This window comes from Xiphias gladius, chromosome 5 (assembly GCF_016859285.1).
Source record: "Xiphias gladius isolate SHS-SW01 ecotype Sanya breed wild chromosome 5, ASM1685928v1, whole genome shotgun sequence".
Taxonomy (NCBI): domain Eukaryota; kingdom Metazoa; phylum Chordata; class Actinopteri; order Istiophoriformes; family Xiphiidae; genus Xiphias; species Xiphias gladius.
Window position 1 is genome coordinate 18,882,804 of NC_053404.1, and position 14,304 is coordinate 18,897,107.

General features: G+C 43.4%; 1 protein-coding gene across 1 annotated transcript; it reads left to right on the top strand.

Annotated features, from left to right (window-relative positions):
- Positions 1-162: 162 nt before the first annotated feature.
- On the top strand, positions 163-11,757 carry mbtps2 (membrane-bound transcription factor peptidase, site 2). The gene is made up of 11 exons (XM_040127501.1): positions 163-237; positions 1,466-1,614; positions 2,040-2,178; positions 2,964-3,067; positions 3,384-3,511; positions 6,799-6,917; positions 7,160-7,340; positions 8,392-8,498; positions 9,175-9,373; positions 9,832-9,907; positions 10,682-11,757. Exons 1-11 carry the CDS (start codon positions 163-165, stop codon positions 10,902-10,904), a joined length of 1,500 nt encoding a protein of 499 aa, XP_039983435.1. The 3' UTR covers positions 10,905-11,757.
- The last annotated feature ends 2,547 nt before the right edge of the window (positions 11,758-14,304 follow it).

Sequence of the window (14,304 nt, forward strand, 5' to 3'; positions counted from 1 at the left end):
TTCCACGCAGAGCGCCTCTGAAAACAAACGCCGCCTTCCCTCACATCCAGTAGAAAATGCCGACATTGTAATGCGTGACCGCGGCTAGCTGCGAGACAAAGAGCGGGCCGAGGGAGTGATGGAGACGGCGCTGCGCGGCTGATCCCGTCCTCTCGATGCACCATGATCCCCGTGTCTCTGCTGGTGTGTGTGATGGCAGCCTGGTGTGCTGTCTATCTGGCCGACACGCTGCTTAGGGTGAATATATGCTCGTGTTTTATGGCGTTTAAACAAGCTGCCAGCAATAATACAGGGAGAAAGATAATGTAAGAATCCTACAGTTACGGTGTCCACAGACCTAATGTGGGCTAGTGCTGCTACAAGACTGTTTTGAGGGGCAACTAAACTGGGCTCATTGTCCCCCCAGACCTTGCAAGGAGCTGGATGAAATCCATCACGAATCATAATTAACGCATACAGAGAAACATACAGACTATAGTAGGAGGAGATAAAGGATCAGGTGAAGTGAGGTAAGGTCGGTGGACGTTGTACAAATTGGTCCCATAGAGACACATTTGTGATCTTGGGCCATAAGAGTGAAAATGACTGGACCCAAAAAAAACCTGCAGCCAGGTAGTTATTTATTTTGTGTCAGGAGCAGTAACGTGGCAGTCTGGAGTCTGATCACAACACCTGCATGTCGGTGGTCTTTCCGAGTACCTCCTGGTCTCTTGAAAATAAAAAACAAAAACCTCCATCTAGCATCCATCTGCAGGGTGACAGCCATTTGTTCCAATGTGTACAACACGTTGGTAGTTTTCAGGTGTGGTGAGTGGGTTGTTTGGGTAAATACACACAGTACGGTGCAAAAGTTTCAGGTTCAGTAGTTTTTAATTTATCAGTTAACGCCATTAAAAAAATGCAGGAAACGGGGGGGGGGGGATTCAATATTTGCTGTGACCACCCTTTGCCTTGTAAAACAGCACCAGTTCCAAATTGCTCCCGGCATCCGGGAGAACCTGCCCCCATTCTTCTGTGGATTTAGTCTGTCCCAGTGTCTCCTGTCCCTGCGTGTGATCCCAGACTGACTCCATGACGCGGAGATCAGGGTTCTGTTGGGGGGTGGCCCGACCTTCTGTTGCAGGACTCCTCGCTCTTCTGGACCCTGTAGATAGTTCTGTGTGACTCTGGCTGCACGTTTGGGCTCGTGATGGTTAAGAAATGAAGGCAGAATTACAAAAATTGTGCCACTGTCCACATACTTGCTTACCTCACTGTACTTATAATGAACATTATAGGCATCTTAAAAATGAACTTCACGGCAGAACAGTTGTACAGGTGTACCTGATAAAGGGGTCACTGAGCGCTGCTCATCCATCGGAGAGCAGCGACGTGACTATTTTTCAGCCTGTAAGACGCACCGCTCGGGGCACAAAGTGTCCCGGCCTAAGTCCCCTTTTCCACCCACTCCGTCTCTGTCCCACAGTCGTCCGCGACGCACCGCATCGGCTACGAGTCGTGGCTGGCGAGCCGAGGGCTGATGTTGTCTCCGTTCCACGTGAGGTGGCAGACCGCCATGTTCAACCGGCTGTTTGCGTACTGCGCCCGCATCAACCCCCGGGCCCTTTACCTGTGGTGAGGACAGCTGTGCAATTATTTGAATGAACTGTTCCTGCCTTATTTCTGTACTTTCCTCATCCACTCTTTCATGCTCCTGCTTTTAAAGAAAAGCAACGAGTTTTTGGAAGATTTTCCAGTTGACCAGCTTAAGCTAATTAATCACTAGTGCTTTAGAATAGTACTTATTCAATTACTTTTGTCATGAACTTATACAAACAGCAATAAAATGGATAATAGAAGTGAATCTGATCCGACAGGAGAGGTCTAGAAGCTCTAGGCTGATTCAGTGGTTTGGCTCCGAAAAAATCCTCCAAGCTTTTATTTTAATCTTCAGACAAATGTATCAGGTTGATATGGTAATAAAGTATGGCCAAATTGCACCGCTCGAAATAAATTCTCTGCTGTGCCGTTTTATTTATTTATTTTTAAATCTCTCCCAGGTTCAACAGCGGTCTGGTGTTTGGCATAGTGGCCATGCTGGGGTCAGTGGTGCTGCTCATAAAGACGCTGCAGCAGACGCTCGCTCAGATGACCACGGACAACCCCCGGATAGGAGGTCAGCAGGTCCTGCAGGTGGTGGTACGTGCACAACGCACTGGACATTTATGGGCTTTTAAAGGTGACTCACGGCCGGTGAATTAGGCAGGGGATGTGTTGTTTCCCGGTGTCGGTGTTCCTTTGCGGCATTAAACTACGTTTCAGACCGCTGCAAAGATGTACTCTGGATCAAATACTCACTTAAGTTTGACTTGTAAAGCATTGTGTATCTCTCTTCCGTCTACAGGGTCAGAGATTAACTGGAGCTCAGAGCATAAGTGTCCTTGAAAGTTCTTACAAAGACTGAAATTCAAACGAGGGGCCGAAAAAAAGCCCCCCGTTATGACGAGGGCTCCTATTTTGCATTTTCGTCCTGTTCACTTTTTATTCATTGAGGTGTCAAATAGACGGGCATTAATGTGAGCGCTATCCCCAGTGGACCTTTTTGGAGGTGATTCATGGGAGGCTATTTGCGGGCCATTTATAAGCGAGCGTTCAGCCTGGAGAAGCAGCACACGGCTGACGGGGGAGGGTGGGGTTGGAAAAGGCAGACCGCACAGAAATCCGCAGCTTCCGAAAAACACGACACAGTTATGAAGAAGCAGACAGAAAAAGACGACGGGGAGGAAGACAACACACCTTAGTGATACGAAGGGAGTGTTTGTTTGCCCAATGTGCAGGGGTGGATGAAAGATCGTATTTTAGGAAAAAGAAAATCTTCTATAAAAGGTTTGAAATACACATAAAATTCATCTCAAAGCCTTGGGTGTTTTGTGTTCACGTCGTGTTTCCGTGTCTTCTCCTTCGGTCTTCGGGTGTGACTTCAGGTCCCTGGCGTCAATCTGCCCACCAGTCAGCTGGCCTACTTCTTCATCGCCCTGCTGCTCAGCGGAGTTATACATGAGCTGGGCCACGCCGTGGCAGCACTGAGGTAAAGGGCTCGCTTCTTCCATAACACAGGATGTTTATACAATGGCAAGCGGCGGGCCGATGATCATCCGCTAGCCATTAAGGCTTAATTCCCACGCTATGGTGGGTACTATAGGGATACTGATTTTGTCATTAACTTGATTTAGTTTTAAACAAGTCTCATCAGCTACACACACGCACTGTAGCTGTTTTACGTGTAAATTGAGAGATTTTTCAGCCAGGTTTGGCGTGATTCTGTCCCTCATGTTACTGGCTGCATCTGGAAGGACGTGATGAGTAATGCGCCTAATGCAGTCTCCTTCACCCCCCCTTTGCAGGGAGCAAGTGCGAGTGAACGGCTTCGGCATGTTTGTGTTTGTGGTGTATCCCGGCGCCTTCGTGGACCTCTTCACCACTCACCTGAACCTCGTGTCCCCCACGCAGCAGCTCCGCATCTTCTGCGCCGGTAAGCGTTTGAAACCCACGCATCGGTTGCTGGCTCCTCAGGACGGAGATGCTGATCCTGATTATTTCGCCAGCAAACGTGATCACGGCGATTAATCACAGTTATTACAGGCGTGGTGTTAGAAACGCATTCCACTTCTTCCAGTGAAGGTCACTCTGAGGTCTTTTTATTTCTGAGCACCAGACAGCTGCCTCGCATCAAATCATTTCACTCTGCAATTAGGAAAATTAGATTTTTTTTTTTTTTTAATGAATCGATTGGTGGAGCTGGTGCTTATTCACGCATGAATGTGACTGATGTCTCCTGCGGGCCACAGTAGGTGATCAGTGGGAGCCGGTTAACGACTGATTATTTCATCGCAGTCTGGTTTACAAAAATAGCTCAGTTGTTGATTAGAAAGCAGCAAAGGAGGCAGGTTTGGAACGGCAGAGATACAAAGTACTGCAAAAAAAATAGCATAAGAGGAATCTGCATGTCTTGAAAAGTCTTAAAAGGCTTTAGAAGGTGTTAAAAAGTCTTAGATTTCATGTACTGAAGTCTTGAATATTTTCTCCTGCCTGCTGTTAGGCATTAACGTTGGCTTCTAGATGTTCGTTTATCCGCTCGCGGGCTTCCGGGAGACGTTGTGTATCAATAAACCCAAAGTGGGATTGTTGTGACAGTGGATCGTGCCGCACGCGGCTGTTGTGGTCCCGGAGTTTGCCGTCAGCACCGATATACCTTGTAACAAACCCCCTCATGGCTGTCAGCTGTAGTCGCCAGGAAGGGCACCAACTCATAATAAGCAGATGCTTCAGTGGTCATTCTTTGGATTGGTTAGTCCATCCGTCAGGTTTTGATTAGCTGTATTAGGAACTGTTGTTTTATACAGATGGACAGTACAAAAAAAAATGCGACGTACATGTAAATTCATTAATCTTCTTAATAAAAGATTGTAGGCTGTTTTGTGCCTACTGGTCTTTCTGTCATTCTATGGCCGTGGAGGTATTAAAGTACATTCTATGTGGTGTTTAAAAATAAAAAAAATCATAAATGTAGTTCAACACTGCAGAAACTCGACGATCAAGGGTTAAGACATCAGAGAGAGAAGACGGCGACGGTGCCCTCTTTCTGGATTAGCAAAGTAGAAGACGTTAAAAAGAAAGAAACAATTGGTGTCCATTTTTGCTAAGGTTTGGTGAAAGATGCAGTTGGATCAACGCCGACAACGACAAAAAAAAAAGCTGCCGGTAATTGGGGTAAAAGGCGAATGATGCTTAGCATGAAAAGTGAATTTCTTTCTTTGGACTGTAACCGTATGATCACTATGAATAGTGCTAAATTTGTTAAGAAATCCTGACTCAGTTCAAATTATTTTGGTTTGATGATTTACAATATTTTTAGGTTACCTGTATTATACACATTAAACACACTTTAAGGACTTGATGTCACAGTGTATTATATTTTAGCGTTGAGTCACATGTTTTGTATGAAAAACCTTACGCTGCAAAGTATCCATAGCTGCCATGTAAAGGAAGAGGAATAAAAAGTGCAACATTTGCCTTTAAAATGAAGCGGTACTTGTACTTTGCTTGAGTATTTCAGCTTTTCGCTGCTCTATACTTCAGAAGCAAATAGCGTACTTTGTAACTCCACTACTTTTCTCTTAAAACTATAGTCCCATCGCAGATTATGATTTCACGTACAATACGTTCGACCAATTTATGAGATACGATGCCTGGTTGCAGATTCAACTACCCAGCGGTACATAAAGCAGGCGCAAGTTTTCCTTCAGGCGTCTCGCTTTGCTTAGTGCGGCAAGAAAGCAAGTCGGGTGGGGACTGCAGGCGTGAAACGGAGACATCCAGCCAGCTAACCAGAGAGTGAGCGAGCGAGGGAGAGGGACGGGGAGGGAGGGAGGGAGGGAGACAGGGTGACATAACAGCATGCTGTGTTTATTTATCTCTCTGTCTCTCTGTCCACAGCGGAGATCTCTCTGTTCTTGGGGGGTTCTCACATAACATGTTTATTATTTATTCCCCGTAGAAATAGGTCATGCAACTTTGTTTTTGTACTGAAAAGTCGATATCAGAAATGACTGCAACTTTGATTTCTGGCCTGCAGTTCTCAATTAAAATCCCATCAATCATTCTGGGAATTTCCTCACTTTAATTAGGATGTAGGAAGCAGCCAGTGCCTACATTTTCAGACATAAAAAACAGGGCGACTTTTATTCCCATGAAGAAAGAATTTACTCAAAATATCTCGCTGTCTTAAGCTATTAATCTTCCCCCGACCAGAGACTCTGCCTAGTCTGTCGCATAATGCCGCTGTCATCGTATTTGAACGGTGGCTCCGCACCCAATGCCGTGCGTTTCGGGCCCCAAAAAAAATTGTCCCCTTGACCTCGTCAGGCAACGAGACATTTGCCCATGTGGTTTTTGGGCGTCTGCCTGTGTTTTTCTTGCATAATTAGGAGGGTATGGCTGGTTATTTTTAGTGCACAGTGGTTACCGTTTTGCCGCAGCATCCTATAGTCCAAATATATGGAGAACATAAGAGAGCAGCTGTAAAACGGTATCCAGACTCCATATACAATCCTGGTCTGACTTGGCTTTTCACTAGCTTCAGTTTAAAAAGGGTGTCCCTGTTTGGTAGATGTAACTCGATCGTGTTTATAATCTTTACGATATTTAAGGTTTATATCTGAGAAGTTTGAAGTCTTTGGAAGAGAGCTGCAGCGATCAGTCGATTAATCGATTTGTCGACGGGGGGGAAAAAAAAATACCACGCCCACAGTTTTGATAGTCGGGTGATTGTTTCAGGCGAAAATGGGAAAAAGAATCGATGGTTCTCTAATGTGAGAATTCACTGCTTGTGTTGGTCTTACATTATAGTAAATGGAATATTTGTATGTACTAGGTTGTCGGTTCGACCAAGCAAGAGGTTTAATGGCGTCCCCTGGTGCTGTAGGATATTATCACGGACAATTTTCACTGTTTTAATTAATTGATTAAACCACAAAATAATCAGCAGATTAATTGATAATCCCTACTGAATCTGTTTGAGACATTTGATGGACCGAGCAGTTAGTCGATTTATCAAGATATGAACTAGTAGAGTAATCAATACTGAAGATAATTGATAGCTGCCGCCCTATTTATACTTAATCAAGCAGTATAAATGAATGCCTTAAAAAGTAAAAAAAAACAGCCAAACTAAAATTTGAATTAAATCAAAGCTGAATGTGTGAAAATATAAGACATTTTCTGTATTTTTTTCTTTTTATTTCTTTCCTTCTGCTATAGGAGTCTGGCACAACTTTGTTCTGTGTGTGGCAGCGTTAGCCTTCCTCTTCCTGTTGCCTGTCCTTATGTTTCCCATGTACTCCACTGGAGCCGGGGCACTGGTCATCGAGGTCGTGCAGGTGAGTGCAACAAGGTTTCTATGCGTTAATCATCTTGTTATGTTTAAGGTTTGATTATACTCGCAGGCTTAAGGGAACAGAAATGCACTTATTCTCCCTCTTGCTGGGAGTTGGAAGCAATTAAAATCACTCGATTGAGAATAGTCCCGAAATTAAATGGAATAAAATACCCAACAATAATATAGGCGAAAAACAATAAGGATAATAGAGCGTTTATATTTCCGCGTGTGTGTTCGGACCAGGGTTCGGTGGCCGATGGTCCGCGCGGCCTGACAGTCGGGGACATCGTGACGGGGCTGGAGGACTGTCCGGTCAGGGGAGTGGAGGACTGGAGCAGCTGCCTGTCTCACCTCTCTCACACCCCGCAGACTGGATACTGTGTCCCCGTCGCCAGCCTGCAGCCCAGCTGGGCCCATGGTCGAGGTGAGCGTGCTGTTTGTACCCCGAGGGCACCTGTAGGCTCCGTCAAAATAAAAGAAGGACATATTTAAAGTAACAGGGAAATGAAAACTGGCCCTTTTTTTTTTTTTCCTTACCTCAGCAGCTAATTCCTCATTTTGTTGGTGTAGATTCAGCAACGAGTTAGCACTCTGCCTCTGAAATAATTAGAGACATATTCACTGCTTAATCATAATCAGTTCATAAATTGATACATTTAAAAAAAAAAAAAAAGTAAAAGCTGGCCAATCAGAGCTCCTGCTGTTTCTCTGGGGTCTATAATTATTCCAGTCTCTCACTCCAGACTTCATAATTTAGCGATAAATGACAGAAATGTTCATTGCTTTATCAATACACCATAATTTCATCTAGAGCAGCAGCAAGGATGGGTTTATTAGAGATTGTCGGAACGTAAATCGGCAACTGTTTTTCTTCAGATGTTCAGGTGTCTGGTTGGTTAGTCGGACAAATCAGGCGTGTTGCCGGCACCACTGTGGGCGCCCCGCTGTTTTTTTTTTAAATACTTGATTTATGAGCCTTTCATTGAAAAAAAAAAAAGTTGGCAGATTAATCGATAATGAAAACAAATGTTCGTCGCAGCCCTATTTTCATCCCTTTACTGCAGTTTACCACTGTATCTCATGTTCTTTGCGAAAGCACTTTCAGTGGTGTTAAGAAAAGTACTATGCGAGCAAACGTCACTATCATTATTATTACAGCACAAACAGTTAGGTCTGTGTTTGTGAGTACGCAGCGAGAGATCCGGGGGACGTATGAGGAGGCATCAGGATAAATCTGAGTTATGTCATGAGGTGTGTGATGCTCTTTTCTCGCCAAACCACCTGCTGAGGCTAGATATAACAACTGAGGGGGAAAAGAAAACATTACCGCCATCCACCTATATGGGTGCGATGTGACATATTTCCAGAGTTTCCTTTGTGATTTTCAGTCTTCCAGCCCGAATCTGCTTCTCTCTCACCCATCCATTTTTTTTTTTTTTTTTTTCCTTCCTTTTCCTACCCCCTCCCCCGTGAAGCTTTCAAGCGTTTGGATGGAACGATGGACTGCTGCAGCAACAACAGCCTGACAGACCTCTGTTTCTCTTACATTAAACCACAGGGCAGGAACAGCAGGGAGAGAGAGGTGACGCACACTCGCACAGGCGGGGGATTTTCATGACAAGCTTTATCATGTGAACAGGTTTCCAAGCCATTTTATACAGTCGAGCATATTTATATCGCTCCCTTTATTCAATTCAGTTCTTTTTATTCCTATTTTTGGCTACTTTGTTTGCAACTACATGACTTGGATGCACAAAAAGGGCAATTATTATTACACAAAGCCACATTTCAGCAATATAATATAAAAAAAAGCTAAAAATACAAAATCTTAATGTTACAAAAAAGTAAAACACTGTCCCTCCATTACATTTCTTTTTGATGTACTTATGCTTTTCTAATGGTACTCCAATTCCTGTATGCTGGCTGCGAAAAAATGTCTTCACACATTTTATGTGACAATTTCTATGCAGCTTTGCTTTACGAACAGCTCACGGTCACTGGGGGAAAAGACGGCCAGCAGCAAATAGGTTAACCAAGATTAACCGAAGAAGAAAAAGTGCAACATCAAAAAAAAAATAAATAAAGGCACTATCATGAGTGAAGAGATGTTAAAAGAAAAAAAAAACCCCAAGATAACAGAGGAGAAAGACACACGAGTACTACAAACCAAAAAAACGACAAAGGCAACAACAGGAAAAGTTACTGACTTCTCTTATTTTTCTCATATTTGCGTTCCTCTTGTAACCCTGTGGCTGCAGTACGCCTGCATGCCAGTGCGTAAGATGGTGACGGGGACGCGAGTGTGTCGCACGGACGACGACTGCGCCGTGCACTCCCACGCCGCCAGCGTTTGCGTCACTCCCTCGCTGGAGAACCAGACGCGCTTCATCCGTGTCACGCACCCTCCGAACACGCACATGCTGTTTGTGGGATATCCGCCGCACCTTCAGTACGCTGGTACGTACAGTTTGTGTGTACGGTGACAAAATGTTACCTCCCTTCTATATTTCATTGTTTATTTCACCATTTTACACAAAAGTTTGAAACTTTAAGAAATTATCAATTGAACCAGAAGTATATTTAGCATTTTGAGAGTCAAACGATGGCGACTAATGTATAATAACTACTAATAATTTAACTTTAAAGTTACAAATAATGTTTTCATTTTTTGTTATTTGTAAATAACAATACAAAAATTGGTTGCATCTTCTGTTTAAAAAGCTACTTGTATCTGTAATTTTCATATAATTGCTGTTCACACTGATTCTCCAGTCGTAAGTGAGGTACAGCGAAAGAGAAGGAAGAGGCTGTTTAGGACAGTCGAGAGACAGATTTATAAAGTGTTTAACGGGAAAACGTCTAAATAAAGTCCAGCAGTGTGACAGTGAAGCCCTCCTGTGTTTTGTCTTCCCCAGTGAGCCTGACCAACTTTGTCCCCCGGTTCGGTTTCCTCCACCTGGATCTGCCTGTCTTCCTGGAGACCTTCTGCAAGTATCCTTCCATGTGTAAAGGACTCGGCTCCCCACATAATCAGGTGATGGATGATAGTGATCCCTAGCTTTTAGGGCTGCGGCGACTTTAGATTTTCTGTGGGTAGTCAGGGCAACTTGCAGGCCCTTGAAGAGGCTCAAAATTAGCTTCCTCGAAACCGAAGGTTCACCTTTACCTTTTCTTTAAAGGTATTAAACAAAAACCTTACATGTAATTTACAAATGTCTTAGATATTTTCTTGCGCCTGTCTCTGGCAGTCATACATTGTTTTTGTGTGTGATTGTAGGCTGTCAGTAGACGTTATACAACTATAAATTAAAGCTTAATCTCGTTTTAGTGAGGTCAAGCTTTAGTAGCTACAGCAGCAGCGGTGGTGGCAGCTCGTTGCCTTCTTTATGGGCAAGTGTGGATTTGAGCAAAAACGGAATTGAATTAAACGAATGAATCATCTGCTGCTGGTTAGTCCATCCGTCCACTTTCTGTCACTCATCTGGGTCCAGGTTGCGTTGGTTTAATTAATCATATCAAAAGAAATGACTGTTTTATACTGCTGGAAAAAACTGAAAAATACGATTATAATAATAAATAGTTATCATCTTCATCATCGTCTTAAAAAGTCTTAAATGTAACTTGGTGAACCCTGCAGGGAAACACTGATATTTCTGTTTTCTATCGTTCTACTGGTTACTGGATAAACTGATCAAAGGGCCAAACTCCTTAAACGTGTATATATGAATTATTGTGTTTATCATCCTTAGCCCTGTTCTCTCTCAGATACGTGGTGTCCCTCTCTGGTGCGTTAGCTGTAGTCAACTCTGTGCCGTGCTTCGCTCTCGACGGTCAGTGGATGCTGAACGCTCTGCTGGAGGCCACGTTGGTCACTGTGGTCACGGACCGCCAAAAACGCGAGCTGATTGGCTTCTTCCTGCTGCTGGCGGGCAGCGCCCTGCTGGCGGCCAACGTGGCACTGGGCCTGTGGATGGTCACGGCGCGGTAGCCGCAGCGGTCAGCTGCCCCGGCAGGACAAGAACTAAATGAATAAAGCCCCATGTGGATTGAGAGATGTTCTCTCCGGGTGTGCTTCAGACATGTGGACCATTAAACTGTGAACATACGGGGTACAGACTGCATTACCCAGCACTACTGCCCGGTATCTGGAGACTGTCGAGCAGAACATTACTCTGCCTTTAAGCCCTTACTGGACCAACCAGGGAAAACAATAACCAACTCACTTCTTCCACCTTGTTGCCACCATATACACAAAAGCACATATACAATTAAATAAAGCACTTACTGCAACGCACTGTCCTGTGTGACTGTTTACAAAGACCGACGTTTATAGCTGTAATTTGTTTGTGTGTGAAGTTTGAGTGAAAAAAAAAACCATCCCGGTTTTCCAAGGGTTTGATCCCAAAATGCCATTTTTACCTGCTGAAGACCAAGAACGTGTGATAGTCTTGGCCTAACCTAAGGCATCTTTGGACCCCCCCCAAAAAAAAGCCTCCATTTTATTGACTAATGCATGGCAACACCTTGATTCACTACCACTTATCACAGCTGGACAAAAAGAACTGCCGACTCATAAGTGTGTACATTGAAGATGACTTCCACAACATGTTGTTAATATCCCAAAAAAATGTTTGAAGGGCGGGAACCCCATTTTGAAATGAAACACTTCTACCCTGTCAAGTGTCTTTCTCCTCCTCGGGCATTGTAGCGGGAAGGTGGTTGAACCTTTTCCCGCATTGTAAGTTTCATGTAAGTTACTCTCTTGGCCTCTTCACTGTCTGTGATCTGGTTGTAAACGTTGGCTATCAAAACTGTGGAATAAAGGAGTGATTTTTATTTAAGGGCTCTCTTTTAAAGCTTCTTAGTAAGTCGGGGAATTCATTCCCAGTTTCATTTATTTTCTTTTTTTTGTGCTGAATTTTGTGTCTGTCTGTCAAGTCTACGTCTCTCAGGTGATGTCTGAGACACACCGTTTGACTTACTGACAAAATTTGGAAGGACGAAGCATTTTGAACTGTTGTCTTCTGTGTTCTGAGCTTAAAATTCCATCCATTGATCAGTATACTTTCCTGTTGGGGGTCATTGGAGGCTGGAGTCTAACCCAGCATGTATTGGGCGAAAGGCAGGCTGCAAATGGACAGGTCACCAGTCTGTCATAACACAATGCATTTATAGACAGACCAACATATTTTAACACCTTCGGGTAATTTACCGTAGCCAAGGCAGGGCCGCTTTTCGATCGCAGACAAATTCAAAATACCTTACATAGGAAAAGAAAAACATTAGAGGAACATTCGGAAACAACAAGCCGTAAAACCAGAATAAAATTAATTGATATGAAATAAAATTAGATTTTAAAAATTAGATGAAATTAAATAAAATACAAATAGATTCAAATACAAATAGAATTGTAGAGCTCCAGCTCACCTAAATTGCACGTCTTTTGATTGTGAGAGAAACCTTTCATGCAGATGGATATCATACACCAGACATGAAAATTTAGACACCCGTGTGCCCATCATCTGTACGCCATCAAGACGCCCCGAGGCTGTCACGAGTGAAGGCTCAGTCCGTTGAGGAAAGTTGAGGCGCTATTTTTCCGGGATATGAAAAAATAAAAAAAAATTTCAAAGTTACTGAGATTTTGTATTAGACTTGATTAGAACTATCTGAACCATATAATAGTCTATAATGCACTATAATGTCGTTATAAGCAGATATAACTGTTTAAATACAGGGGTTAAAGTTGAGTGTAACCCAGTATAGTGTATACAGTACGGTGAATGTAGCTGTGATATGTAGTAAGCAAGTGTGTCGCATGTGTACACTGGAAAAGAAGCCACATTGTACAGTAAAATACGTGTCAGTGTTAAAAACAATATAAAACAAGGGTCAAAAATCCCTTATTCACTTCTTAATGATCACTTTTTTTGTTCACGGTGTCATTAAATCTTTCTATGTATCAACTCACAAGAATGCAGAACTGGACATGAAGTTAATTTTGGGTGAGTTTGTGGCTTTCTTTTAGTTTCCTTGTGTTTCTTTTTTTGATATTGCTCAGTAGTAGTTTAACATCTTTTACTCCTAGTATTTAATGGAAAATTGATCTATTTTTGTCGGGTTTGCGTCAGGTGAGAACTGTCTCGAAAGGTCTTAAAAAAATGCTTCGCGAGCACATGCAGGTACCCGATCCTCTTGGGAGTTTGCCTCGACCGCGGAGCACCTTTCTAATTTTACCCCCCTCATATTCCCGGCATGTTGGCCAATTGCCTTCCTCAGATGCGGTATGAAAAGCACACAGGCTACACTTTTAGCAGCAGCTCCGGACCACAGTGTTGCTTCAGTTTTTCTTCAAGGAGTCATGCAGCGATTATGCTTTCCTGACTGTGTGTGAGCTAGAGAGATGACACATTGTAATTTGGAAGGGTGTTTCCCACAGACGTATAAATACTGAACGGCATTCACCTTAGCCACAGAGGTGTGTTTAGCAAAGATGAGCAGACAACTTTGTCAGCAGGTTTAAAATTGTTGCTTTTTGGAGACTTTGTCATTAAATAATTAAGGAAGTGTGTGGGAGGATAAGACCATGTGGAATGCCGGAGTTGGCATCTTTCTCACGTCTATATGTTTGTGTTCAGATAAGGCCTTTCGAAGGCTGATTTTCCTTTGGCGATCTACGCGAGAGGATTAGATATGTGACCTTGGATGTGTGTTTCTGTTGCTTATCTTGCGCTAAAGACAGCCTGTTTGTGTAAACAGACATGGGATGACGATGAAGAGGAGGAGGATAGAGGGGTGAAAGGAGGCATGTTCTGACCGTCTGGTTCATGTTGAGCCACGGGCCCTTGATTTAACTCTGTTACCTCAGCAGTATAAATATTGTATAAGCTGAAATTTTGGCCTGATGATGGCGCTAGATTAAAGGTCAGGGGATCAAAGTTATTACAATTCATCCTCTGATGACCATGAACGTCTGTACAAAATTTCATGGCAATCCCTTCACTAGTTGTAGAGACTTTTCAGTAGTAACCAAAATGTCAACCCCGGGGTTGTGCTAGAAGAAAAGTTAGGGGGATCGTCAGAGTCGGTAGGATTGATCCTCTAGGGACCATGAATATCTTTACAAGATTCCATGGCAGTTCATCCCACAGTTGTGCAGAAATTTTAGGGTAAAACAAAAATATCAACCTGTGAAAGGGAAAACTGTGACCTGATGGTGGTTAGACAATCACTAAAGTGACTTGAATTTATCGCCTTGGGAACTTTGAGCCAAAAATGTCAACCTGCTGGTGGTGCTGGAGTTAAAAGTCATTAGAATACGTCGTCTGGGAACCACGAATGTCTGTACAAAGTTTTGAGTCAATCCATGGTGCAGGGTCAGTGTTGAG